At 52.0% G+C, this 19,429-nt stretch overlaps 2 protein-coding genes across 5 annotated transcripts; one reads left to right on the forward strand and one right to left on the reverse strand.

Moving 5' to 3' along the window:
• Positions 1 to 1,886: 1,886 nt before the first annotated feature.
• Positions 1,887 to 5,577, reverse strand: Dnajc22 (DnaJ heat shock protein family (Hsp40) member C22). 4 transcript variants are annotated; one of them, XM_040280700.2, is made up of 3 exons: positions 4,839 to 5,577; positions 2,841 to 3,790; positions 1,887 to 2,260 (listed from the first exon to the last, which is right to left on the reverse strand). In XM_040280700.2, the coding sequence occupies exons 2-3, from the start codon at positions 3,678 to 3,680 to the stop codon at positions 2,075 to 2,077; spliced, it is 1,026 nt and encodes a 341-aa protein (XP_040136634.1). In that variant the 5' UTR covers positions 3,681 to 3,790; positions 4,839 to 5,577; the 3' UTR covers positions 1,887 to 2,074. The 4 variants fall into 4 exon arrangements, with proteins under 4 accessions (XP_040136634.1, XP_021581928.1, XP_077870866.1 ...); XM_021726253.3 differs by lacking the exon at positions 4,839 to 5,577 and adding an exon at positions 4,460 to 4,614; XM_078014740.1 differs by lacking the exon at positions 4,839 to 5,577 and adding an exon at positions 4,405 to 4,601.
• A 9,015-nt stretch (positions 5,578 to 14,592) lies between these two features.
• Positions 14,593 to 19,101, forward strand: C1ql4 (complement C1q like 4). Its single transcript, XM_005324914.4, has 2 exons — positions 14,593 to 16,108; positions 18,313 to 19,101. The coding sequence occupies exons 1-2, from the start codon at positions 15,572 to 15,574 to the stop codon at positions 18,490 to 18,492; spliced, it is 717 nt and encodes a 238-aa protein (XP_005324971.1). The 5' UTR covers positions 14,593 to 15,571; the 3' UTR covers positions 18,493 to 19,101.
• Positions 19,102 to 19,429: the final 328 nt, after the last annotated feature.

Genomic DNA, 19,429 nt, shown 5'->3' on the forward strand with positions numbered 1-19,429 from the left:
ACTCATGGTAACTGGGAAGTGGGGAGAGAGAGAGAGAGACAGAGAAACCGAGCGAGAGACAGACAAAGTACCCAGGTAGGAGCCAGGGACAAGATATAATCCCAACTGATATGCCCCCAGTGACCTACTTTCTCCACCCACACTGTACCTACAGTTACCACCCAGTTATCCATTCCAAAAAAATTTTTTTAAGTAGGGCACTGTGTACACTTGCAATACCAGAGGCTTGGGAAGCTGAGACAGGAAGATTGTGAGTTCAAAGCTAACCTCAGCAACTTAGCAAAGCCCTAAGCAATTTAGAGAGACTCTGTCTCTAAATTAAAAAAAAAAAAAAAAAAAAAAAGCGGTGTGGAGTGGGGGGGTAGGGGGGATGGGGGGATGCAGCTGGGAGTGTTGGGGATATAGCTCAGTGGTTAAGCGCCCTCTGGGTTCAGTCCAGGGTACCATATACACAAAAAAGAGCAAGTTATCAATAGGCTTTGGAAACCAAAATTTTTTGGTACTGGGGATTCAACTGAGGAGTGCTTTACCACTGAACCACATTCCTAGCCTTTTTATTTTGAGACAGGGTCTCAACAAGTTGCCTAAGGTCTCCAAGTTGCTGAGTCTGGCCACTAACTTGCAACTCTCCTGCCTCATCTTCCCAAATCGCTGACTTTACAGGCATACATCACCATGCCTGGCTTCCATTCAAATTATTAATCTATCAAATGGATCAATCCACTGATTAAATTAGAGCTCTCATGATCTAATCATTTCACCTCCAAATTTTTCTGCATTACTTAACATGACCTTTCAGGGGATACTGTCTATCTAAATCATAATACCTCATCAGATTGTAAAGTCCTGGGAACAGAGTGTGTACCTCAAAATCAGACCTCAAGAGTTGAGAAGACCTAAGAACTCAGCCAGTCCAACCATTCAGGTAAAGTTTGAGGGATCTCTACAATATTTTTCTAAGCAGAGGAACTGTTTCCCTTCTGCAGCAGCTTGTTCCTTTTGGGAAAAGTATAGTTGTAGAAAGTTTTCTGTAAATGGAATTATTTTTTTCAGATTTTGAAATTTAAACTCAGTCTTACTTCTTGGTAATCTACAGATAGATCAAATCCCTATTGTCACAGGACAGTTTATGAAATATTAGAACTCTCATATTTTTCCTTCAACCTTCTTTTTAAAAATTTTTTTATTAGTTGTTGATGGACCTTTATTTTATTTACTTATATATAGTGCTGAGAATCAAACCCAGTGCCTCACACATGCTAGGCAAGCACTCTACCACTGAGCTACAACCCTAGCCCTTCCTTCAATCTTCTAACCCAGTGCTTTTACACATTTTTAAAAAGTCAAATGATTTTCCTCCACTATACATCAATGTACCAGGTGTGGCATAAGGCGGCTGATCCTTTGGAAGGTATTTTATTGTCTTTATAATACGTCTTTCACTCTTTGGTTTTAAGCAAATGTAGTCAAGAAAACCATAGCAGCAGTGCATTGTGGCCCAGGCCTATAATACCAGTGATCTATCTGTGAGGCTGAGCCAGGAGGATTGAAAGTTTTAGGCCAGCCTCAGCAACTTGGTGTGAACCTCAGGATCTTTGTGAAACCCTGTCTCAAGATAAAAAATAAAGCTGCTGGGGATGTGGCTCAAGGGGTAGCGCGCTCGCCTGGCATGCGTGTGGCCCGGGTTGGATCCTCAGCACCACATACGAACAAAGATGTTGTGTCCGCCGAGAACTAAAAAATAAATATTAAAAAATTCTCTCTCTCTCTCTCTCTCTCTCTCTCTCTTAAAAAAAAAAAAAAAAGGACTGGGAATGTAGCTCAGGGTAAAGTGCCCCTGGGTTAAATTCCCAGTACCAAAAATAAATAAAGACAATAACCAAGAATGCAGAACATAAATGTATTTTCTACCACAATTGTTCTCAACCCTATAAGATTTCCACATCTTCACTGCAAGTAGACAGTTTTTTTTTTTTTTTTAACACTGTTGAGATACCTCAGATGGGCAAAAGAAGACTTAGGATAAGCTTCCCCACTCTGCTGTGAAGACTCCATTCTCCAAGAAAGTTGATTTTCACCTCTGGGATCCTCTGGGCTTCTTTGGCTGAGTCAGAAATTCATATGCAGCCTGGATCTCCAGGAAATGCCTTTGGGCCTCCTCTCTCTGGTGCTGGTTGTGGTCGGGATGCCAGACCTTCACTAGCTCCCGGTAACTACGATGTATTTCTTCATTTGTTGCCCCATCTGAGAGGCCCAAAACCTTAGGGAAACAGAAGCTGACAAATTAGAATCTCACAATTTGTACATGGGTCTCTCCCTGCTCCTTTGCTAAAGCAGGCTATTAGTACCTCTGGAACAGTTCACCTCAGATTAGAATTCAAGTCTTTTGGGTTGGATTTTGAGCCCTCGCAGCACATAAACAAACCATTGAACAAAAAAGAAAAAAGAAAAAAAGAAAGTAAACCTACTCTGGTTATGGAGTCAGAATAAACGTTACCTTTGAAGTGGGAGTATAGATTGGGAAGGGGAATGAAAAAAGTTTCTTAGTGCTGTAAATGTTCCATGCCTTGATCTGAGCGGCATATACATAAAAATAGTGTATTTTATATATGTTATACCTCAATAAAAAGTAAATATATACACATAAATTTCTTTCCCTCACTACTAGTGTCCTGTACCTTTGCCCAATGTACAGTGTTCCAAAGAAGCTAGGACACCTTTCCTGAACCTGGCTATCTGAGATAAGAACAGTACTTCCATGTGGAGGGCACCAGCTCCAACAAGGCTTATCCTAACTCCCAGAGCCACCCAGGTTGGAATGAGAGGGAAGAAAGCCTTACCTGGTAAGCCAGCTGGCGCTTCTCATCCTGAAAACTGTGAACAAACTCATAGAACTTCTCCCACTCCTGGAAGTAGCGGTTGTTGATACCTGAATCCCCAACTAATAGCCACCAGATTTGGTAAGGCAGAAGGAGGACTGACTCCATAAGGCGGCCAAGAAGGGGGAAAAAGCTGAACCAACTTAAGAAGGAGCCAAGTGTTTCTGACACATAACTGAGAGTGGCAGCTGTGTTCCACAGGGTACTGTATGCCAGCGGGCCTGTGAAAGCAAGATAAGCCAAACCGAGCCGGTAGAGCCGCACACTGAGTGTCTCTGACTCCACTGAAGGTTTATAGCGGCGATGCTTCTGGGCTGTGATGCTGGCAGCCAAGCTGATGGGCAGGATGGCTATGGGGCGGCCATAGAATATAGGGGAAGTAAGAAATGCTGCTCCTAGAGTGTTCTTAAAATCTGAGGTTTGGTTGCCAATAGTAGCCACCAGCAAGACACCTAAGCCAACTGCCAGTGGGAGGCCCACAATGTAGAAGTTGGCCATGGAAGAAAAGCTAATCAGAGCCACAAGGCCAAAATATATGCCCACTATCATCTGGCCAAAAAAGCGAATGGGACTCAGTGGGGGTATCCCCTCTCTTGAGCTCTGTTTCTGTCCCTGGGCTCTGTTGGCTTGAGCTACAAAGTTTGGGAGATTCCAGAATTCCCAAAGCCAGCCCAGCCCACCTCCCCCCAGGGTAAGCATCCAGAGCAGGGCATGACTGTCCCTTCCCAAGTATAGGTGGTGAAGCCCAGCAGGGCCCCCTACAGCCCAAAGGACGTAGGTCACAAGGAGCCCTTTCGCCATCCTCTAGGGCAAGAACAAATCCAGTGGCATTTGATATTGCTCAGAGTGCAGAAATCTCAGGTCTTCTATGGGAATCATGCCCATCATAGCCTCAGAATTATCCTTAGACCCTAAGAGATGGAAAAAAAGAATCATAAGACTATATCCAGGTCCCATTTCTCTTTTCAGTAAAAGTTGAGTCCAGATCTGCCTTAGTATCCCTGAAATGCTAGTTGTCCCAAACCCTTTGTTCAGTACCTCAGTCCTATTCTTTATAATCATGACAACTACAAATTCAAAGGAAAAAAAATGTTTTAAGTACTTTCAGTTGAGAAACTGAGAACTCAGGGCAGGAATGAAAAAGCAGAAGCTTAAATTTCAGACCTGGAGAATGACTCACAGCAGAGTAGTATGGATAGAAAGGGCTGAACAGGATGACTTTCCAAAATTGCCACACATTTGTAAAGCCCCTGCCTAACCTTCTCCCTGTTCCCATTCTCAGCCCCAACTTCCACTATGCTCTCAGTCACTTGGCCCAGGTTTCAGCTCCTCTCCAGCCTTCCCATCTCTCCAGGACATAAAAATTTCCCACGAACTGGGTCCTGAATTCCCTCCACTTAAACATTCAGAGAAACATTTTGACTTATACCTTAGCACCTCACAACTCAGCTACCTCCTTCCAAGGCAGACTTGTCCAAAGCCACCAGGCAAATTTTCAGAATATCAAACCAAATGCCAAAGCTACCTGCCGGTCTGTCACCCCCAGCCAGCACCGCTAGACCCAGGTGGGGCGGCAGTACCTGGCCAAACCGGCTCCCAGACAGCGTCAGATCAGCTATTTTCTTCAACCACAGAATCAAAATGGCCCCTCTCATTCTGCTCCCACTTCCATCCAAGTGGACTTTGTCTCTGACCTCTATGTCACGGAAGTCGGAGGTCTGGGATTAGGCCCCTCCCTAAGGCCGTCCCAACCCCCTCGAAATCACCTGCCCGCCCTACACTCCTATCTTCCACCCTCTCGCTTACACTCAGTTGAAGGTTTCCAGGCTCACCCCGCCTTCTAGGGGCTGGCCCCACGCCCCACCTCAGTTAGAGCGCGCTTCCTGCAGCACCATGCTATGACCGCCAGGTGGCGGTGCCGCTCACGGAAGGGCGGGCCAGGGAGGATTCCAGACTCACCTTGTCGCGAGGCTGGGGTGCAGCAGGCAGCTCAGAGCTCTGGAGCAAGGAGGAGATTCCATCTGTAGTGCTAAAAAACAGGCTTTTGATTGCATCTTCTTATCCTCACAGTGGAAAGTGACCCTTTCCTCACCTCAGGCTGCACACTTCTCTAATCACTCTCTGCTGCCTTTCAAGAACTGCCACCTCCAGTTCCTCTAAGGCAAGAGACAACCACTGACAGGTTGGAAGGAAGGACCCCCTCACACAAAAATTTCTCTCGGTGCCCTGCCTTCAGGCCTTCCAGATAGGGGGTTATACGTAAAGGCCTGAGCCTGGGCCTGAACCCGAAAAGCCTCTGGATCCACTGGGAGCCCCGAGGTTGCTCTGTCCCGCCAGTTAGATATGGGTGAGGGAGAATCAGAACAAAAATAGAGGGTCAGAAATGCCCCCAGCAAGTCAGCAAAGCCACAGCCCAGGACTCAGGGGAAAAGTAATCGGTCTTCCTTCCACCTCTGCTCCGAAATGACTTCCTTTCAGTGACCCGGGCTCCATTCCTGCGTTAGGAAACCGTGACCTTGACAAATCATGACGCTTCTAGGGCCTCAATTTCTTCCTCTGTTAAAAAAAAAAAAAAAGGGAAAAAGAAAAGAAAGAAAGGAAGGAAGGAAGGAAGGAAGGAAGGAAGGAAGGAAGGAAGGAAGGAAGGAAGGAAGGAAGGAAAAAGAAACTGGGAGAGCTTCAATCTCTAAGATCTCCCAGTTTTGACTCGATGGAGGGGCGGGGCCCTGTAAGCCTCACTCGGGTCGCCTCCCAGCTGCAGGCAAAGTGCTGTGTTCCCTCCCACCTGCCTCCCCCCGCCCCTAGTCCTTATAACCTTTACCCGGGGAGACACTATATGGTCCCTCAGGGCTCTTTGAGGGGCCTAGACTGGGAGGGACAGAGAAGTGAAGCCCCAGACGCGCGCTGGGGGCGGGGGAGGACTGGACGCTGAATAATGAATGAGACTTAATTGGGCCCGCACTGCGCCGCGGCGCGCTAATCTTGGCAAACAGCGCGGGCGGCAGCGGCAGCCGCTGGACAAACAAACTAGCTCCCGGCGCAGGAAGAGGGGTGGGGATCGTAGCTGCGGAAGGGGGAAGGAAGGGGGAGGCCGCCCAGGCACCCTGGGCGCAGGGCGCAGCTAACTCTGCTGCTCGAGGAACCCAGGAGTGTAGGGCTGCGCTGGCCTCTCGGGGTTGGGGTAGAGGGAACTTGGGGTTCATCTCAGGAAGTGAGGACAGGGGAGGGAGAGAAGCGGATTGTGCTGGGAGAGACTGGGGCCCAAGGGCAATCTGAGAGCGAGGAAAAGATGGAGAAAAGAGTAGAGGGCGGAGGAAAGAGGTTGAAGTGAGCCAGGAAACAGCGCACCGGGGGAGGGGCGGCGGGGGAAGGGAAGCGGGAGATCTGTTACCGAAAGGAAAGGGAAGAGCGATGGAGGAACAAGTGAAGGGAGGTGCGAGGGGCTGAGAGAAGAGGAATTGGAGAAGAGTCAAGGAGAGGGATGGGAGGTGACCAGAATGAGAACGAGGGGGTGGCGGGGCGGGTGAGAGGCGCTTCTGCCTGCGCCTCGCCCCACCGCGCTCCCGCCCTAGCGCTCTCTCCAGCCGCCCGCACTCACTTTGTCACAATTAAGGGGCCGTCACTCGGCCCGGATTGTTTTCCCCAAATTGTTGTTCTATAAACTGGCGCGGGGTGGGAGGTAGGGGGATCTGACAAGCTGAAGCGGGAGGCGAGGGTCTGAGTGGAGGTGGGGGGCGTGGTGGTGTATTTACCAGCAACTGGATCTGGGTTGGCCGGGTGATTAGAGACCCACGAGGGAATTCTGGTTACTACTCTAGCCTCGCCAGTAGTCCCGCTTTCCCCTTCCTGGACCTTCTCGGCCTTGACTGCCTCGATTTCCCCACATAAGGAGACAAGGATTGGAGGTCAGGGGAGAAGGAAGCGTTTCTAGGTGTCGCCTGAACTTCCCTGACAGCCCCATTTTCTCTCACTCTTTGCACCCAGACCTCCCCCGTGATCTAGAACGCTTATTTAACCTGGCCGGTATGCCAGCCTTTCATCCTCACTAGACCTGGGTTGCCTCCTACCGCGCCCATTCCTTTTCGCTCCGGGCCCGTGTCCCTTGGTGTTCCAGGCCACCTTGTGATCCCTCAATTCCGCAAACATCTGTTGCGCACCTACTGAGCACCAAAGCTGAGCCAGCCTCCCCCACTGCCTCTCCCCCGCCACCCGCCCCTTCCTGGTCGGCCCGGCCTGTCGGCTCCGTGACAGCCGCCGCCGAAGCCCGGGCCCCGCGGGAGCGGCCGGAGAGGAGCCGCCGCATGGCTGGCTTCGACACCGGCCTCCCCGGCGGCTCCAGGGGCAACGAAGGGTGGCGGCCGCTGAAGCGAGACCGGTGCCGGCCAGGGGAGTTGGCAGGGCTATGCGGGGGAGGGGATAGGCCCTGGGCGAGCGTCCCTCTGGTTCTTTAAAGCTGTGGTTCTCATTCCGTCACCCTCGGGTCCCGGTCGGGCCCGGACCGCACCTAGCCTCGCGCTCCTGGGACGCGGTAGGCTCCCCGAGCTCCCTCCCCCAGCCCGGGTGATTTACACGCGGGCTCTGCGCAGCGGCCGCTTCCCAATCAGGAATATCGACCCCGGGCGGGGCCCTCAGGCCGCATCGATCCCTCTAAGGCTCGGGATTTAAAAATGTCAAATTTGCCTTTTCCAGGCGGGCGCAGGGGGCGGGGGCCAAGAGGAGGGCCGTTTGGAAGGGGGAACGAACAGCAGGGCATCGACCAGGCGCCTGTGCCCAGAATGAGAAGTGACCTGGCGTGCCCGGGCCCTGACACGGCCTGGCCATCCTTGGGTTCACAGTTGTCTCGGGGGCAAGAAGGAAGCCCTGCTCCCCCTGTCCAAACCTCAAGGGCCTCACTGTTGCGCTGGGGTAAACCTAGAGGGAGGAGCCCTAAGAGAAACAAAGACACCCGCCCCCCAAATATAGGAAGGCAAATTTGGAAGAAATCCCTTTCAGTGAAAGAAACATGCAGACACAAAGATTGGGGCTGGGGGCAAAGATATCGAGGCTCCAAAGATAACCTAGCCCAAAGGATCAGCAAGGCAAAGGGAAGATGCCTCAAGATCTCACTGAACAAAATAAGGGGATAAAGACCCAGAGTCATCTCAATTCTCTGCTCTGTAGGTCCAGGAGATTCAACACTGGGGAGGTAGAATTGGGAAAGATAATGGAAACAAAGCCAGACAAAGAAAGGGAAATATTATGGAAAAGGAATTTTGGAACCAACTAGTAATTAACTGGATCTAAGATCCAAAATGTTTGGGTCTCAGCAGTAGCTACTCCAAGTCCTAAGGAGGGTATTTTGGAGATTTGAAGGGTCTTCCTCTTCCCTTCCTGAGCATCATACAGATTTCTACTCAACACCCATCTCCTCTTCTCCCACCACCAGCTGGGGGAGACAGGATGGGTTGGAGATCACATCTTATATCAGACTCTATGGGAGTGTGAATACGTGTAGGGCTATGAAGAACTCTGATGGCAATTACTTCTTCTCAGGATTTAGCTACTAGGTCTCCAGACTTTGGGGGGGAAAAACTACTACTTTCAATGCTTGAGAAAGGTATGTTTGTGGTGGAGATGGTGGAAGGGAGCAGTTGTTCTGACCAGCACTCTCACAGTTAACATATATCACATACCCCTCAGCAGCACACCTCAGCTGTCACCGTGTGCACTGCCATTTCCTCCAGAACTAGAGACAGAACTGACAGCAAGCTTGGGGAGGGGCACACAAGGAGGGATGGTGGTTCATCCTCAGAAACACGAAGCTCACACCTTCACTAACAAAATCAGGCCAACACATCCCTAGCAATGACATACACAGTCACTGATCCAGATGTGCGATCCATACCTATCCATCCCTGCCACACACACCATTTCTGAGTGTGCAATCACTCACAATTTCTCCAAAATCAGTTCAAAACGCCCAATCCTAAGGACCGACGACACCCTTTCTAGACATTTGAGACCTTAAATTGCTTAACCTAGGGAGAGATTTTAGGTCCCCACCCTGCTTCACTAATTCTGCAACCAGTGCCAGCTCCAAAAACTGGGAAGCTGAGTTCAAGGAAGTCAAGTACTAGGGTCAAGGCGAAGAACCGGGAGCAGAGGGAACAGTGGGATTGTTAAATGCTCCCTTACTCCCCCTCCTGCCACTAGTCTCTTTCTTGGCACGTCCCTTTGCCTCCCGGGCGGGCCCGCCGCCCGCCTGTCAGTGGAGTAATGAATGCGCGCTCCGGGCCCCAGGCCCCCCTGGAGTCGTTCATCACTGCCAGCACCGCCCACCTCTCTGCCTAGTGCCAGGAGGGCTCAGCCGCCCCGGCTGCAAGAGCCCCTCTCCCCCCCACCTCGACCACTAATTGTCAGATTGAGATGTTGATTTGTCAACTGGGAGCCAGAGCCAAAGAATCAGCAGTAAAACCTGGACTCCTTGAACTTCCTCTTGAGTCCACTCAGGTTCTCCCGCACTTGGAGCTTTTGTTGATTTGATGTGGATGGGTTAGATTTCACTCAAGAGAGCGGGGCTAAGAAGCGCAGTGTCATTCTATTTCGATAGGAGGCGCATTAGGCTAGGGGCCTGGATTTCTCTAAGAGGGTTTGGTCCTGGGTTTAGCTTCACTTGTTCAGACTGGAGACCCTAAGGCTTCGTCCCCCTGTCTCCCAGCAGGGGGCGCCCTGGGCCACAATCCTCCTCTCTCCTGCAGTCTGTCTCGGCTTCCCCTCAGGAAGGCCCCAGGCCGTCTGCTCCCAGTCCCTTTTAGGGACGCCTGGGGCCAAAATCCTACTGGCCTCCGCTAGGCGCCTCAGGCCGCAGTCTTAAGCTCTCCCGCAGGAGGCGTACCTTCTGCAGGTCTGAGATCGCCCTGCCCTAGGCACATAGGCTGCAGCCCCAGCCCCGCCCTCTCCCGGTCCCCGGAGCTCCCTGGGCAGCCGACTGAGTGACGGGCGGCCGGTGATTATGCGGAAGGGGGAGCGGGGTGCGCCGCGGGCGGCAGCGCTGACCCTTCACATTTCCGATCCGCCGGGACCCTCATCCATCCGAAGCTGCTCTTTGTCTGGCCGCCTAATTGCCGGCGGACAGGATGGATGGCGGGACCGACAGCCGCGGAATCCCTAATAAAGGCCGCGGCCGCGGGGGAGGGAGTGAAAAGGGAGGGGGAGCAAGTGGGAAGGAATGGAAAGAGATGGGAGGAAGTACCGGGCTGCGGCCGCCGGCTCCGATGCTCTATATGCTGCATTCACTGAAACCAGGCCCGCCCAAGGTGCGGGACAAGGAGTATGGGGTCAACTCTCTTACAGAAGCAATGGTTGTGGTGCTCGTTAAGTCTGCTGCTTGTCAGAGAAGGGGAAAGAACTAGGGGTCCCAGGCAGAACTAGAGCCTATCTCCCTGAACCCTGCCCTGGAGTCTTCAAGCTTGACTCTACCTTCTGAGTGTCTGGCTCTCACCAATCTGCGTCTCTCCCTTGGCTCTTCGCACCCCATCTCCCTCCTCTCACCTGTCGGTCTCCCAGCGCTGCATCAAATACCCAGGCAGAGACGTGAGGGGTCTGACAGATGTCTGTGCTGTCAATCGCATTTGATTAACCCGAGACTGGAGTGGGCGAAGTGGTGGGGACAAGTGGGGTGCAAAGGGAAATGGAGAAGGAGGCAAAGACCAGAAGCCACACATAGGTAGGGGTTCAGGACCGCAGAAGGAAGTCAGTAGCATGCTTTGGCCTGATAGACACCTATCTGGGAAGCAAACTCTACCCACTCCCTGGGGTGCTGGGAGTCCAGCCCTGTTGTAACCCTTCACCTAAGTCTGCACAGAGCTGCGGAGCAAGGGGCACTGGCCAATGGCACTAGCGATTGCATCTGCCCTCTGTCTCACCGCAAGGTAAGTAGTCTCTATGAGGAGGCAAAGTGTGTGCAGGTCTTGGACCTCCACTGTTTCACCTCGGGGTTGCAGAAGGAGATCCAGTTTCAGGTCTCCCTTTTGCCCTTTAAGCAAATTTTTCTCTAGTTCATTTTTCTGTGTCCTCTCCTTCTCCAGCTAAACAGTTTCAAAATTTAGCCTTCCATTAGACCACAGTTTAGCCCTGTTGTGTGTCAAGAGTTGACAGTGTCAGGGCAGGGGGATATGGGGGACATGCAGAGCCAAGATCCTGCCGGTTGGCCTCACATATACAGATCTCCCCTGAGATCTCATCTTCCTGTCCTACTTCTCTCACCCTTCCATTGCCTCAGGTGCCATTTATTTCTTTTCCAGGGTACTGAAAAGGAAGCCAAAGGATCATAACTCCAATTTTAGGATCTCTTACAGGGTGATACTGGACAAGCCATTTCTCCTTTCTGGGCTCCATCTTCCTCATCGGTAAAATGGGAACAATATATCCATCCCTCAGGGATGCTGTGAAGGTATGAGAACCTTTGTGTTTAAAAGCCCTCAAATACAATAAATACTTAATAATGTTATTTCCCTTTTCATGCAATCCTCTGTCTTCTCAAATGGACAAAGTTCCATTCTCTTCCTACCCCTGTCTGGTACCAGGTAACCCAGGCTGCTTCTATCTGTATGTGAAATCTGATGTGGAGCTGAAAGCCAGAGTGTGGGAGAGGTTGGGGAAAACTTCTCCAAGATCAAGTCTAAAGGGGAGGAAGAAAAGTGCAAGTGCTTCCTTAGATCTTAAAGGAATTTCAGCCAGATAGTTCCTCTCTTCTTACAGATGAGGACATTGAGGCCTGTGCAAGTGATAGAGGCAGATCACACTGCCAGAATCTCCCCTCCCATGGGCCTTCTATTGCTCACCTGCTCACCCCTTTTTTTTCCCTTGAGGGGGTCTGGGTCAGTGACAAGAAGTGTGAGAGAAGGAAAAAAAGAAAGAATGATTTAAAAAAAAAAACACTTCAAGGAGCCAGGACCTTTCCGCTAGACTTCATAAAATTTTAACATAAAAACTTCCGCAGAGTAGAAGGCACATATCACATGCAAATAGTATGCTAATCACATGCTAATCCAAAGTCTGGCCCTCAGAACTCTAACAAACACCTGGCTATCACCCTGGAGAGAATTCTGGAGAGACCTCTGGGTTCCAGGACAGGTAAAGATGCATGCATTCCACTTAAGGTCAGGTAATGAAGTTAAAATTCATTTTAGGATTGTAGAGAAGAGTATCATTTGGGATTAGGGTCAGGGTTAGTGCAAAGTCAAGGGTAGAGGTTAATGCAAGATTTAGAGTGGGCTGTGCTTTCAAGTGGGAGAGCATAGCAGACTGTTAAAGTTGTCTTCTCCTCTCCCCTCTTCCCACCAACACTGCCCCCACCTTCCTGGTTTCTTCTTTGTCCTGCAGCAAACCATTCTCTGCCTACTTCCCATTCCTAAGCACATCAGCTCCCTGGGATCTCCCAGTTTGTCTACCAGAGAATCTTTGGTTAAATTGTCCAGAACTCCAGCCTGGGCCCCAACATTCCCTTTTAGCTTTCAGCCCCAGAGCACCTGCTGGTCTTGGCCATACTCAGGTTCCTCTTTGGACAAATGTGACAGCTGCAGGGGAAGCATTAAGGACCTGGTGAGCTGGCAGCTTCATTCCAGAGCGTGGGGAAAGAGCAACAGAACATGAATAAATTCATGGAGCTGGCCCCTCAGCTCCCTGTGAGCCAAGCCTGCTTCCCCCACCACACACACCCGCTGCCGCCTGCAGCCCTGCTGGTCACCGCAGCTCACAGCCTGGGCTGGGGATAGAAGAGGGGAAGATTTAGAGAGAAGAGGACTGGCACCTGAAAGAGTCTGAGGTGAGGGGTTCATAAGGGGGCACAGGGAGTGGCATAAGTGGGGTGGGAAGCATGTCTGGGCAGACAGGGCCTCTAGCAAGTGGAAAGGAGGTGGGGGTAAGGAGGAAGAAGAGAGGTGGCAGGACTTGGTGTGTATGGGACCTGAGACTCAGGCAGGGGAGAATGGTGTGAGCCCAGGCCTGCTCTCTCTGATCCATCCATCATCCAGCCTCGGGGAGCAGATCTGGAATTAGACATGCACGGGCCTACACGGTCCTCAGCCCCCCCACCCCCGGAAGACAAATGGTGACAAAGACCTTGAATAAAATTTGTATTTATGGTTGGAGGGGAAGGCCCTTCCCCCACTGTCAATCCTTTCTCTTCCAATCCTTTCAGCCACATAAGGACCTCCCACCATCCACAACACAGGCCCAGCCTCAGCATCATTATGAGGTGTGTGTGTGTGGGGGGGGGCATTCAGGGAAGAATTACAGGAAAGGAGGGATGAAGAAATCACATTCTACATCAACAATTGTACCCTGGGGTGCCTTGTACCCTCCATTTTACACAACACATTCCAGGCATCATTCTCCTGGTTTACCCTACTCTTTAAGAGACCTTTGCCTCTGCAGAACTCTAGGGTCTCCAAACAACGCCACCTTGTCAGGTCTAGAACTCCCTCTCCTAGCTTCTGGCCTGAGGTCTCCAGAGGGGCCAGGCCTAGGAAAGGATACAGCCAATATCTTCCTCTCTGGATCCTGATCTACCCAAGCCATTTTTCCCTCTTGGCCATCCTGAAAGCAGACACAGTCACCTCTTAAGGTGCCTAGCATCTAATCTACATTTAAGTTGCATAAATTTGTGTAACCAACCAAACATCCATTATCGGGGTCTAACTTCTCTGGGCTTCCTTGGACAGCAGACATATGGGGAAAGAGGAGGGGGCTGAGACTTCTGGGGCTGGACAACTCTGGGACTAGGGCAGAGGTGGAGTTGAGCTGGATTGGGCAGGGCAAATGAGATTAGACCTACATTCTGACTTTCTCCCCAGGAGACTCCCTACTCTTCAATCCTGAGATAGGAAAAATGAGGTCCCAAATTTGTGGGGTCCCAAATTTGTGGGATAAGAGGTGGACGAGTACAAATACCTCCCTTCAAACAGCCTTCACACAAACAAACACAAAGACTAGACACAATCCACAATCCCACTCACCCAGGACACACAAGGCCAGGATTCCGTGGCCACTTCCACACTTTCCAGCGCACTGTCACAATGCACAGGCCCAGAGTCTACCACTCGGCTGGCAGAACCGCCCCGCCCCCTCTTCTTCCCTACAGTTGATATGTCACATTGGAGTCCGAACACGGACCTGGGTGTCTCTCTGCAGCGCGCCATTTACATTTCTCTCTGGATCTGTCAACCTGTCTCAGCTCCAGTCTCTCTCTCTCTGTCTCTGTCTCTCCCTCTCCCCCTCTGGAGCTGTCAGTTAGTCTCTTTTCTTTTCGCAGCTTTGTCTCTGTCTCTAGGTCTCTATCTGGTTTTCTTTCTCTTTGATTTCTCCGTCACCTTCTCTGCTTTTCTGTCAGTTTCCTGCTCGCTCCCCCAAGCTGGTCTGTTTCTCCCCGCTCTCCTAAAACTCTACTGCGTAGCGCCCCCAAACCCTGGGGTCAGGGTGGGAGTGGTTGGAATTTTGCCTTTTCCAGTTCAGGTCAACAAGTATCTATTGAACCCTTTACCATGTTAACTAACACGCGGTATTTACTTGAGATCGTGGAGGGGTATATGGTGGCAAATTTCTATATTTTCTCGCTTTTCTTGTTTTGATTTTCGTTTGTGGTAATTCCCCTCTCTCCGCCTCTTTTTAGCTCCTCAGTCCACCTCTGTCTTCTCTATCTGGACTCCTTTTTATCCTATCGCTGTTTCTGGCTTTTTCGGGGCTCTGAGAATGCCAAACTCCCTATAGAATGTAAAAGTAAAGATAAGGTCTGTGACCAGGAATCCCTGCGGAACCCTCAAAGCTAGCCAGGAACGTAGGAGAGGGGAAGAGGGGCACCCTGAATGTGTGTGTGTGGGGGGGGGTTGTGTGAAGCAACCCTGCCTGCCCCGCCCCCGCGCTTCCCACACTGGGCACCAGGGGTCGCTCAGCCTTCGGCCACTTATAGTGGCTCCCGCCGCGCGGCGACTCACACCACCCGCACTGCCGCCGGGGGAAGAAGGGGAGGAAGGTTAGGGACGCAGAGAGGGAGAGCGATTGCAGGAGAGAGACGCCAGGCCAGGGCTCTAGCAAAGGCTGCGGCCGTGGCTGGAGGAGGAAGGTGGATGAGTGCTTTCCAAGAGGTAGAGCGCAAAACCTAGGAGAAGGTCGCGTCCAGTGGGCGCTACCCGCAGCTCAGATAGAACCCGGGACGTCCGGGGCGCGGGGAGTAGTCCCTGCTCCAGCCAGGAGCGATTCATTCGTATGGGTAGCCTAAGACTTAGACATCGCCATCCGTGAAAAAGCAGCTCTTTGGAGAGCAGGTATCCTAGACCTGTAAGAAACCAGCCGTCCAAGAAGCCGTGGATTCAGGCGTCCCGGATCGTTAAGACTGCACAGGAGGGTAATAGAAAACCACGGGTTCTCAACAGTCTGGAGCTGCCCCTGGCCCACCCCACTGGGAGACTTCCGCTTTGACCGACGGTTTGGGGAACGGCACCGTTGCGGCGGGCGCCCACAGGGGCCGGGGGGCCGGGCGCGACCGTCGGGGGGATACAGACCCAGGCCCGAGCCGGGCCACAGCCTCCTGGGCCCGCGGCGAGCCCCGGGCCTCTGCCGCCATTGCGCCCAAAAGTGAGGAGGATTTGCTGGCCCTGGCCGCGTCGCGGCTGAGCCGCCGCAAGCGGGTGGCAGGCGCGGCCGTCGGGGTGGCCATGGTGCTACTGCTACTGGTGGCCATCCCGCTGCTGGTGCACAGCTCCCGCGGGCCGGCGCACTATGAGATGTTGGGTCGCTGCCGCATGGTGTGTGACCCACATGGGTCCCGAGGACAGGGATCCGACAGCACTTCTGCTTCTGTGCCACCCTTTCCCCCAGGTGCCAAGGGGGAGGTGGGCCGGCGCGGGAAGGCAGGATTGCGGGGGCCCCCGGGACCCCCAGGTCCCAGAGGGCCCCCAGGAGAGCCCGGCAGGCCAGGTCCCCCTGGCCCTCCGGGCCCAGGCCCCGGCGGGGCAGTGTCCCCAGCGGGTTACGTGCCTCGAATTGCCTTCTATGCGGGCCTTCGGCGGCCTCATGAGGGTTATGAGGTACTGCGTTTTGACGACGTGGTGACCAACGTGGGCAACGCTTATGAGGCAGCCAGCGGCAAGTTCACCTGTCCCATGCCTGGCGTCTACTTTTTTGCTTACCACGTGCTCATGCGCGGCGGCGACGGCACTAGCATGTGGGCGGATTTGATGAAGAATGGACAGGTGAGATGCCCTTTTCCTACCTAGTGTCATATCTGACTGGTAGCCTCCTAAATCTCCATTCATTCTTTCCACAACTTAGTTCCTATCCCAGACAGCATCAGGGAATCCAGGAATGCCAGGCTGCCAAGAACTTAACAGGTTCATTTAGCCAAAAAAGGATTGGGGGCCAGAGAAAGAAAATCACCTGCCCAGGGTCTCACAGGGTGTGAGGCATGGTGTTAGAATTAAAACCCAGGTCTCCAAACTTAATGATTCTGCAGCAGTGACCTCACACTCCAGCTTTAGGCAACCACACCAAGGGTCTTTGGTATCTTACCCTACCATTCAGCCTCTTTTTTAGTTATATCTTGAGCAGCCTTCTCTCTTGAAGGCAGCCTTCCTAGCCTTTGGCTGTTCCAGCCCTGGTAAGGGTGAACTACCTGGAATCTGGCTCTTTGGAATTAGAATGGAATCCATGTCTCAGGGATGGGCAGTTGGCAGCCAGTTCTTGTGGGCCATTCATTTTGGATTTTCAAGGAAGGAAAAGGTGAGAGAGAGAGAGAGAGAGAGAGAGAGAGAGAGAGAGAGAGAGAGAGAGAAACACTTGCTTGCTCACTTGCCAGACAGAGTCTGGGGCCAAGCCTAGACTCATTGTTACCCTCAGCTAATATTGAATATCTGCAGGTAGAGATGGGACATGGTCCAACAGTCCAGGGACCAATTAAGTTGTGGAAGGAAAGATTTGGAGGAGAAAGAAGGCAAGGAATAGGGAGATATTAGGCCTTGAACCATGGCCTGATTTGTAGGCCCCAAATCCTCTGTAGCAACCTCTGAGCCTCCAGCTTCAGATGCTTGCTGCCCCTGTGGTCAGAGTCATTGCCACCTTGTTTAGGGAAAATAGCCTCAAGGACTCAGCTCCAGACACACAAAGGTGGAAAAATGCCGAAGGCTGAGGTGGAGGAAGCTGCCTGGGTGACATTCAGGCCAAAGGGGAGATTGGGCTGAATGGTGACCTCTGAATGCTGCAACGGAGGGAGTTAAGTAGGCCTGCTTCTTGGGGCTCAATCTGAGCCTTTGGCTCTGCAAGAATTTAATGCCCTCCCTGCCCAAGAGGACCCCACTGATAGCAACCTCCCACTCTTGCTTTGGGGTCTCATCCTGCAGGACCTCCCTAGGAACCCAAGGAAAGGGATTTGGAGTGCCTGCGTGTCTGTGTGTGGGAGAGGCAGTATAGAGGTGTAAGGAAATGAGAATGTGTGCATATTTGAGTGTGTTTGTGGGTAGGGAGTATAAAGGTATGAGTAGAGTGATGGCATCTATCTGCATTTGGCACCAAGTAGGCATGCTTGGTCTATGCTGGAAGCCTAGAAGAAGGCCAAAGGGGCAAGTATGTATTTAGAGTGTGTTGGTTTGGGAGGGGGGTGGGAATTGCACGATTCCCACTCTGTATTCCATGGCGCGGGCTCTGCAGCCCTGGGGATGGTAAATAATGATTAGAATAATGATGAATAATTAATAAGTTAATAACCGGCCCGGTGGGACAGAAAAAGGGGGAATGGGGAGGGGGTTGGCTGCTGGAGGTGACTGGCTTGAGGCCATAGGATAGGATAGGCCTCCTGTTCCAGCTGAAGGCGACCCCCCACGTGGGGAAACCAGCGGGGCCCGCTGCTCCACTGGGAAACCCCCACGCCCCAGAGGCCAGAGCATAGCAGTACATCTTCCCAGGGCCGGCACCCTGTGGCACTCTTGGAGACACACCTATTGCCCTAGCAGGGAAGCAAACACAAATTTAGGACTAACAGGAGGTCTGAGCCGGCACGGATCCTTATAAATTATCCAGCAGGTTGATTTTATTTTTTAAGTGAGAATAATAATAGCAACCCCTATTTAACATTTTCTGTATGCAAACCACTCTTTTGAATAGAATCTTGTAACTCATTAAATTCCAAAAACTTCATGAGGTAGGTTCTATTAGTACCCCCATGTTACAGCTCAAATTGAGGCCCAGAGAAGACCTAATGTGTGCCCCTCAGTCACACAGCTAATGAATGGCAGAGCCTGAAGAACCAGCCCAGTGATGTCCTACCCTTGTCCTTCCAATACTGACAGCCCACTGCCCTTCAGCGCCTTTCCCATGCCAAACAGCATCCACTGGGTCTGTCCCCTGGACTGCCCCAGCGCTGCGCAAAGCTTGACTAGGTGGTTTTCCTCTCTTTTCTGGATAGGTCCGGGCCAGCGCCATTGCTCAGGATGCAGACCAGAACTACGACTATGCCAGCAACAGCGTCATTCTGCACCTGGATGTGGGCGACGAGGTCTTCATCAAACTGGACGGCGGGAAGGTGCATGGCGGCAACACCAACAAATACAGCACCTTCTCAGGCTTCATCATCTACCCGGACTGAGCTGGGCACCATTCCCCCTGCACCCTTGCTCGCTTACCCTTTGGCTCCAGCCCTCACCCACCTCCTGGGGTCCTACCCAAGGCAACACCCTATCATTTGAGAACCGGCCATGGCGGGGTGGAACCTCCTGCTCCTGGAGGCACCCTAAATAGGCTAACTCTTGGGACTTGAGGGTAGGGAGGGGAAGAGGCCAGAGGAGGAGCAAAGTGGCTTAGGGAGGGACTATCCCATGCACAGGTGTGCCAGTGAAAGCTGAGAGGTGTTGGCCCTCCTCTCTTTGCCAGTAGCTGGGAGGCAGCCTCACTAGTGAAGCTCAGAAGCCCTGTCAACTTGTTAGGGAAAGACAGAAAAAGGAACCCCTCTAGTGAACAGGGTAGAGGCTGGTCCTCGATAATGACAGTTTTCTCTTGCCACGCCATCTCCTCCTCTCTCATCTCCATTTTCAGGCTCCAGCTTTGGCAGCCTTCCTGTTAACTGGAGGGACCAGTGAATTCTTTCCTCACATTCAAAACTCATTTTGTATAGTCCCCATTACACTCCTCTCTGGGCTAGGCCCTGGGGCTACAGCTGCTGTTGCCTCTTCTAATAAAGTAAGGTTGGGGGATTGTATGTGGCTGTTTAACTTGGTGCAGAGTGAGGGGAAAGTGGCCCTTCCCCCCGCCCCCCCAAGGACTCCCACTCTTCAGTATCAATCTGTCAGGATTAGTTTTTCCTGGCAAGGTCTGCCTATGAGAGAGACAAAGAAGACAGCTCAAGTTTCTGTTCTGCTGTGAAAAGGAGGAATTATCAGCTCCAGGAGAACTTTGGGGCCTGCCTCTGTAGGCCTGGGTGATAACCAGTCAGACTGATGCTAACAAAGGAGAATTCCAAAGATCTGGGTATTATGCTCCTGCCTTTCCACCTAGGGCAGGAAGACAGGTGGTTACAGGGTCTTGCT

The sequence above is a fragment of the Ictidomys tridecemlineatus genome, chromosome 6 (assembly GCF_052094955.1).
Source record: "Ictidomys tridecemlineatus isolate mIctTri1 chromosome 6, mIctTri1.hap1, whole genome shotgun sequence".
Lineage (NCBI taxonomy): Eukaryota > Metazoa > Chordata > Mammalia > Rodentia > Sciuridae > Ictidomys > Ictidomys tridecemlineatus.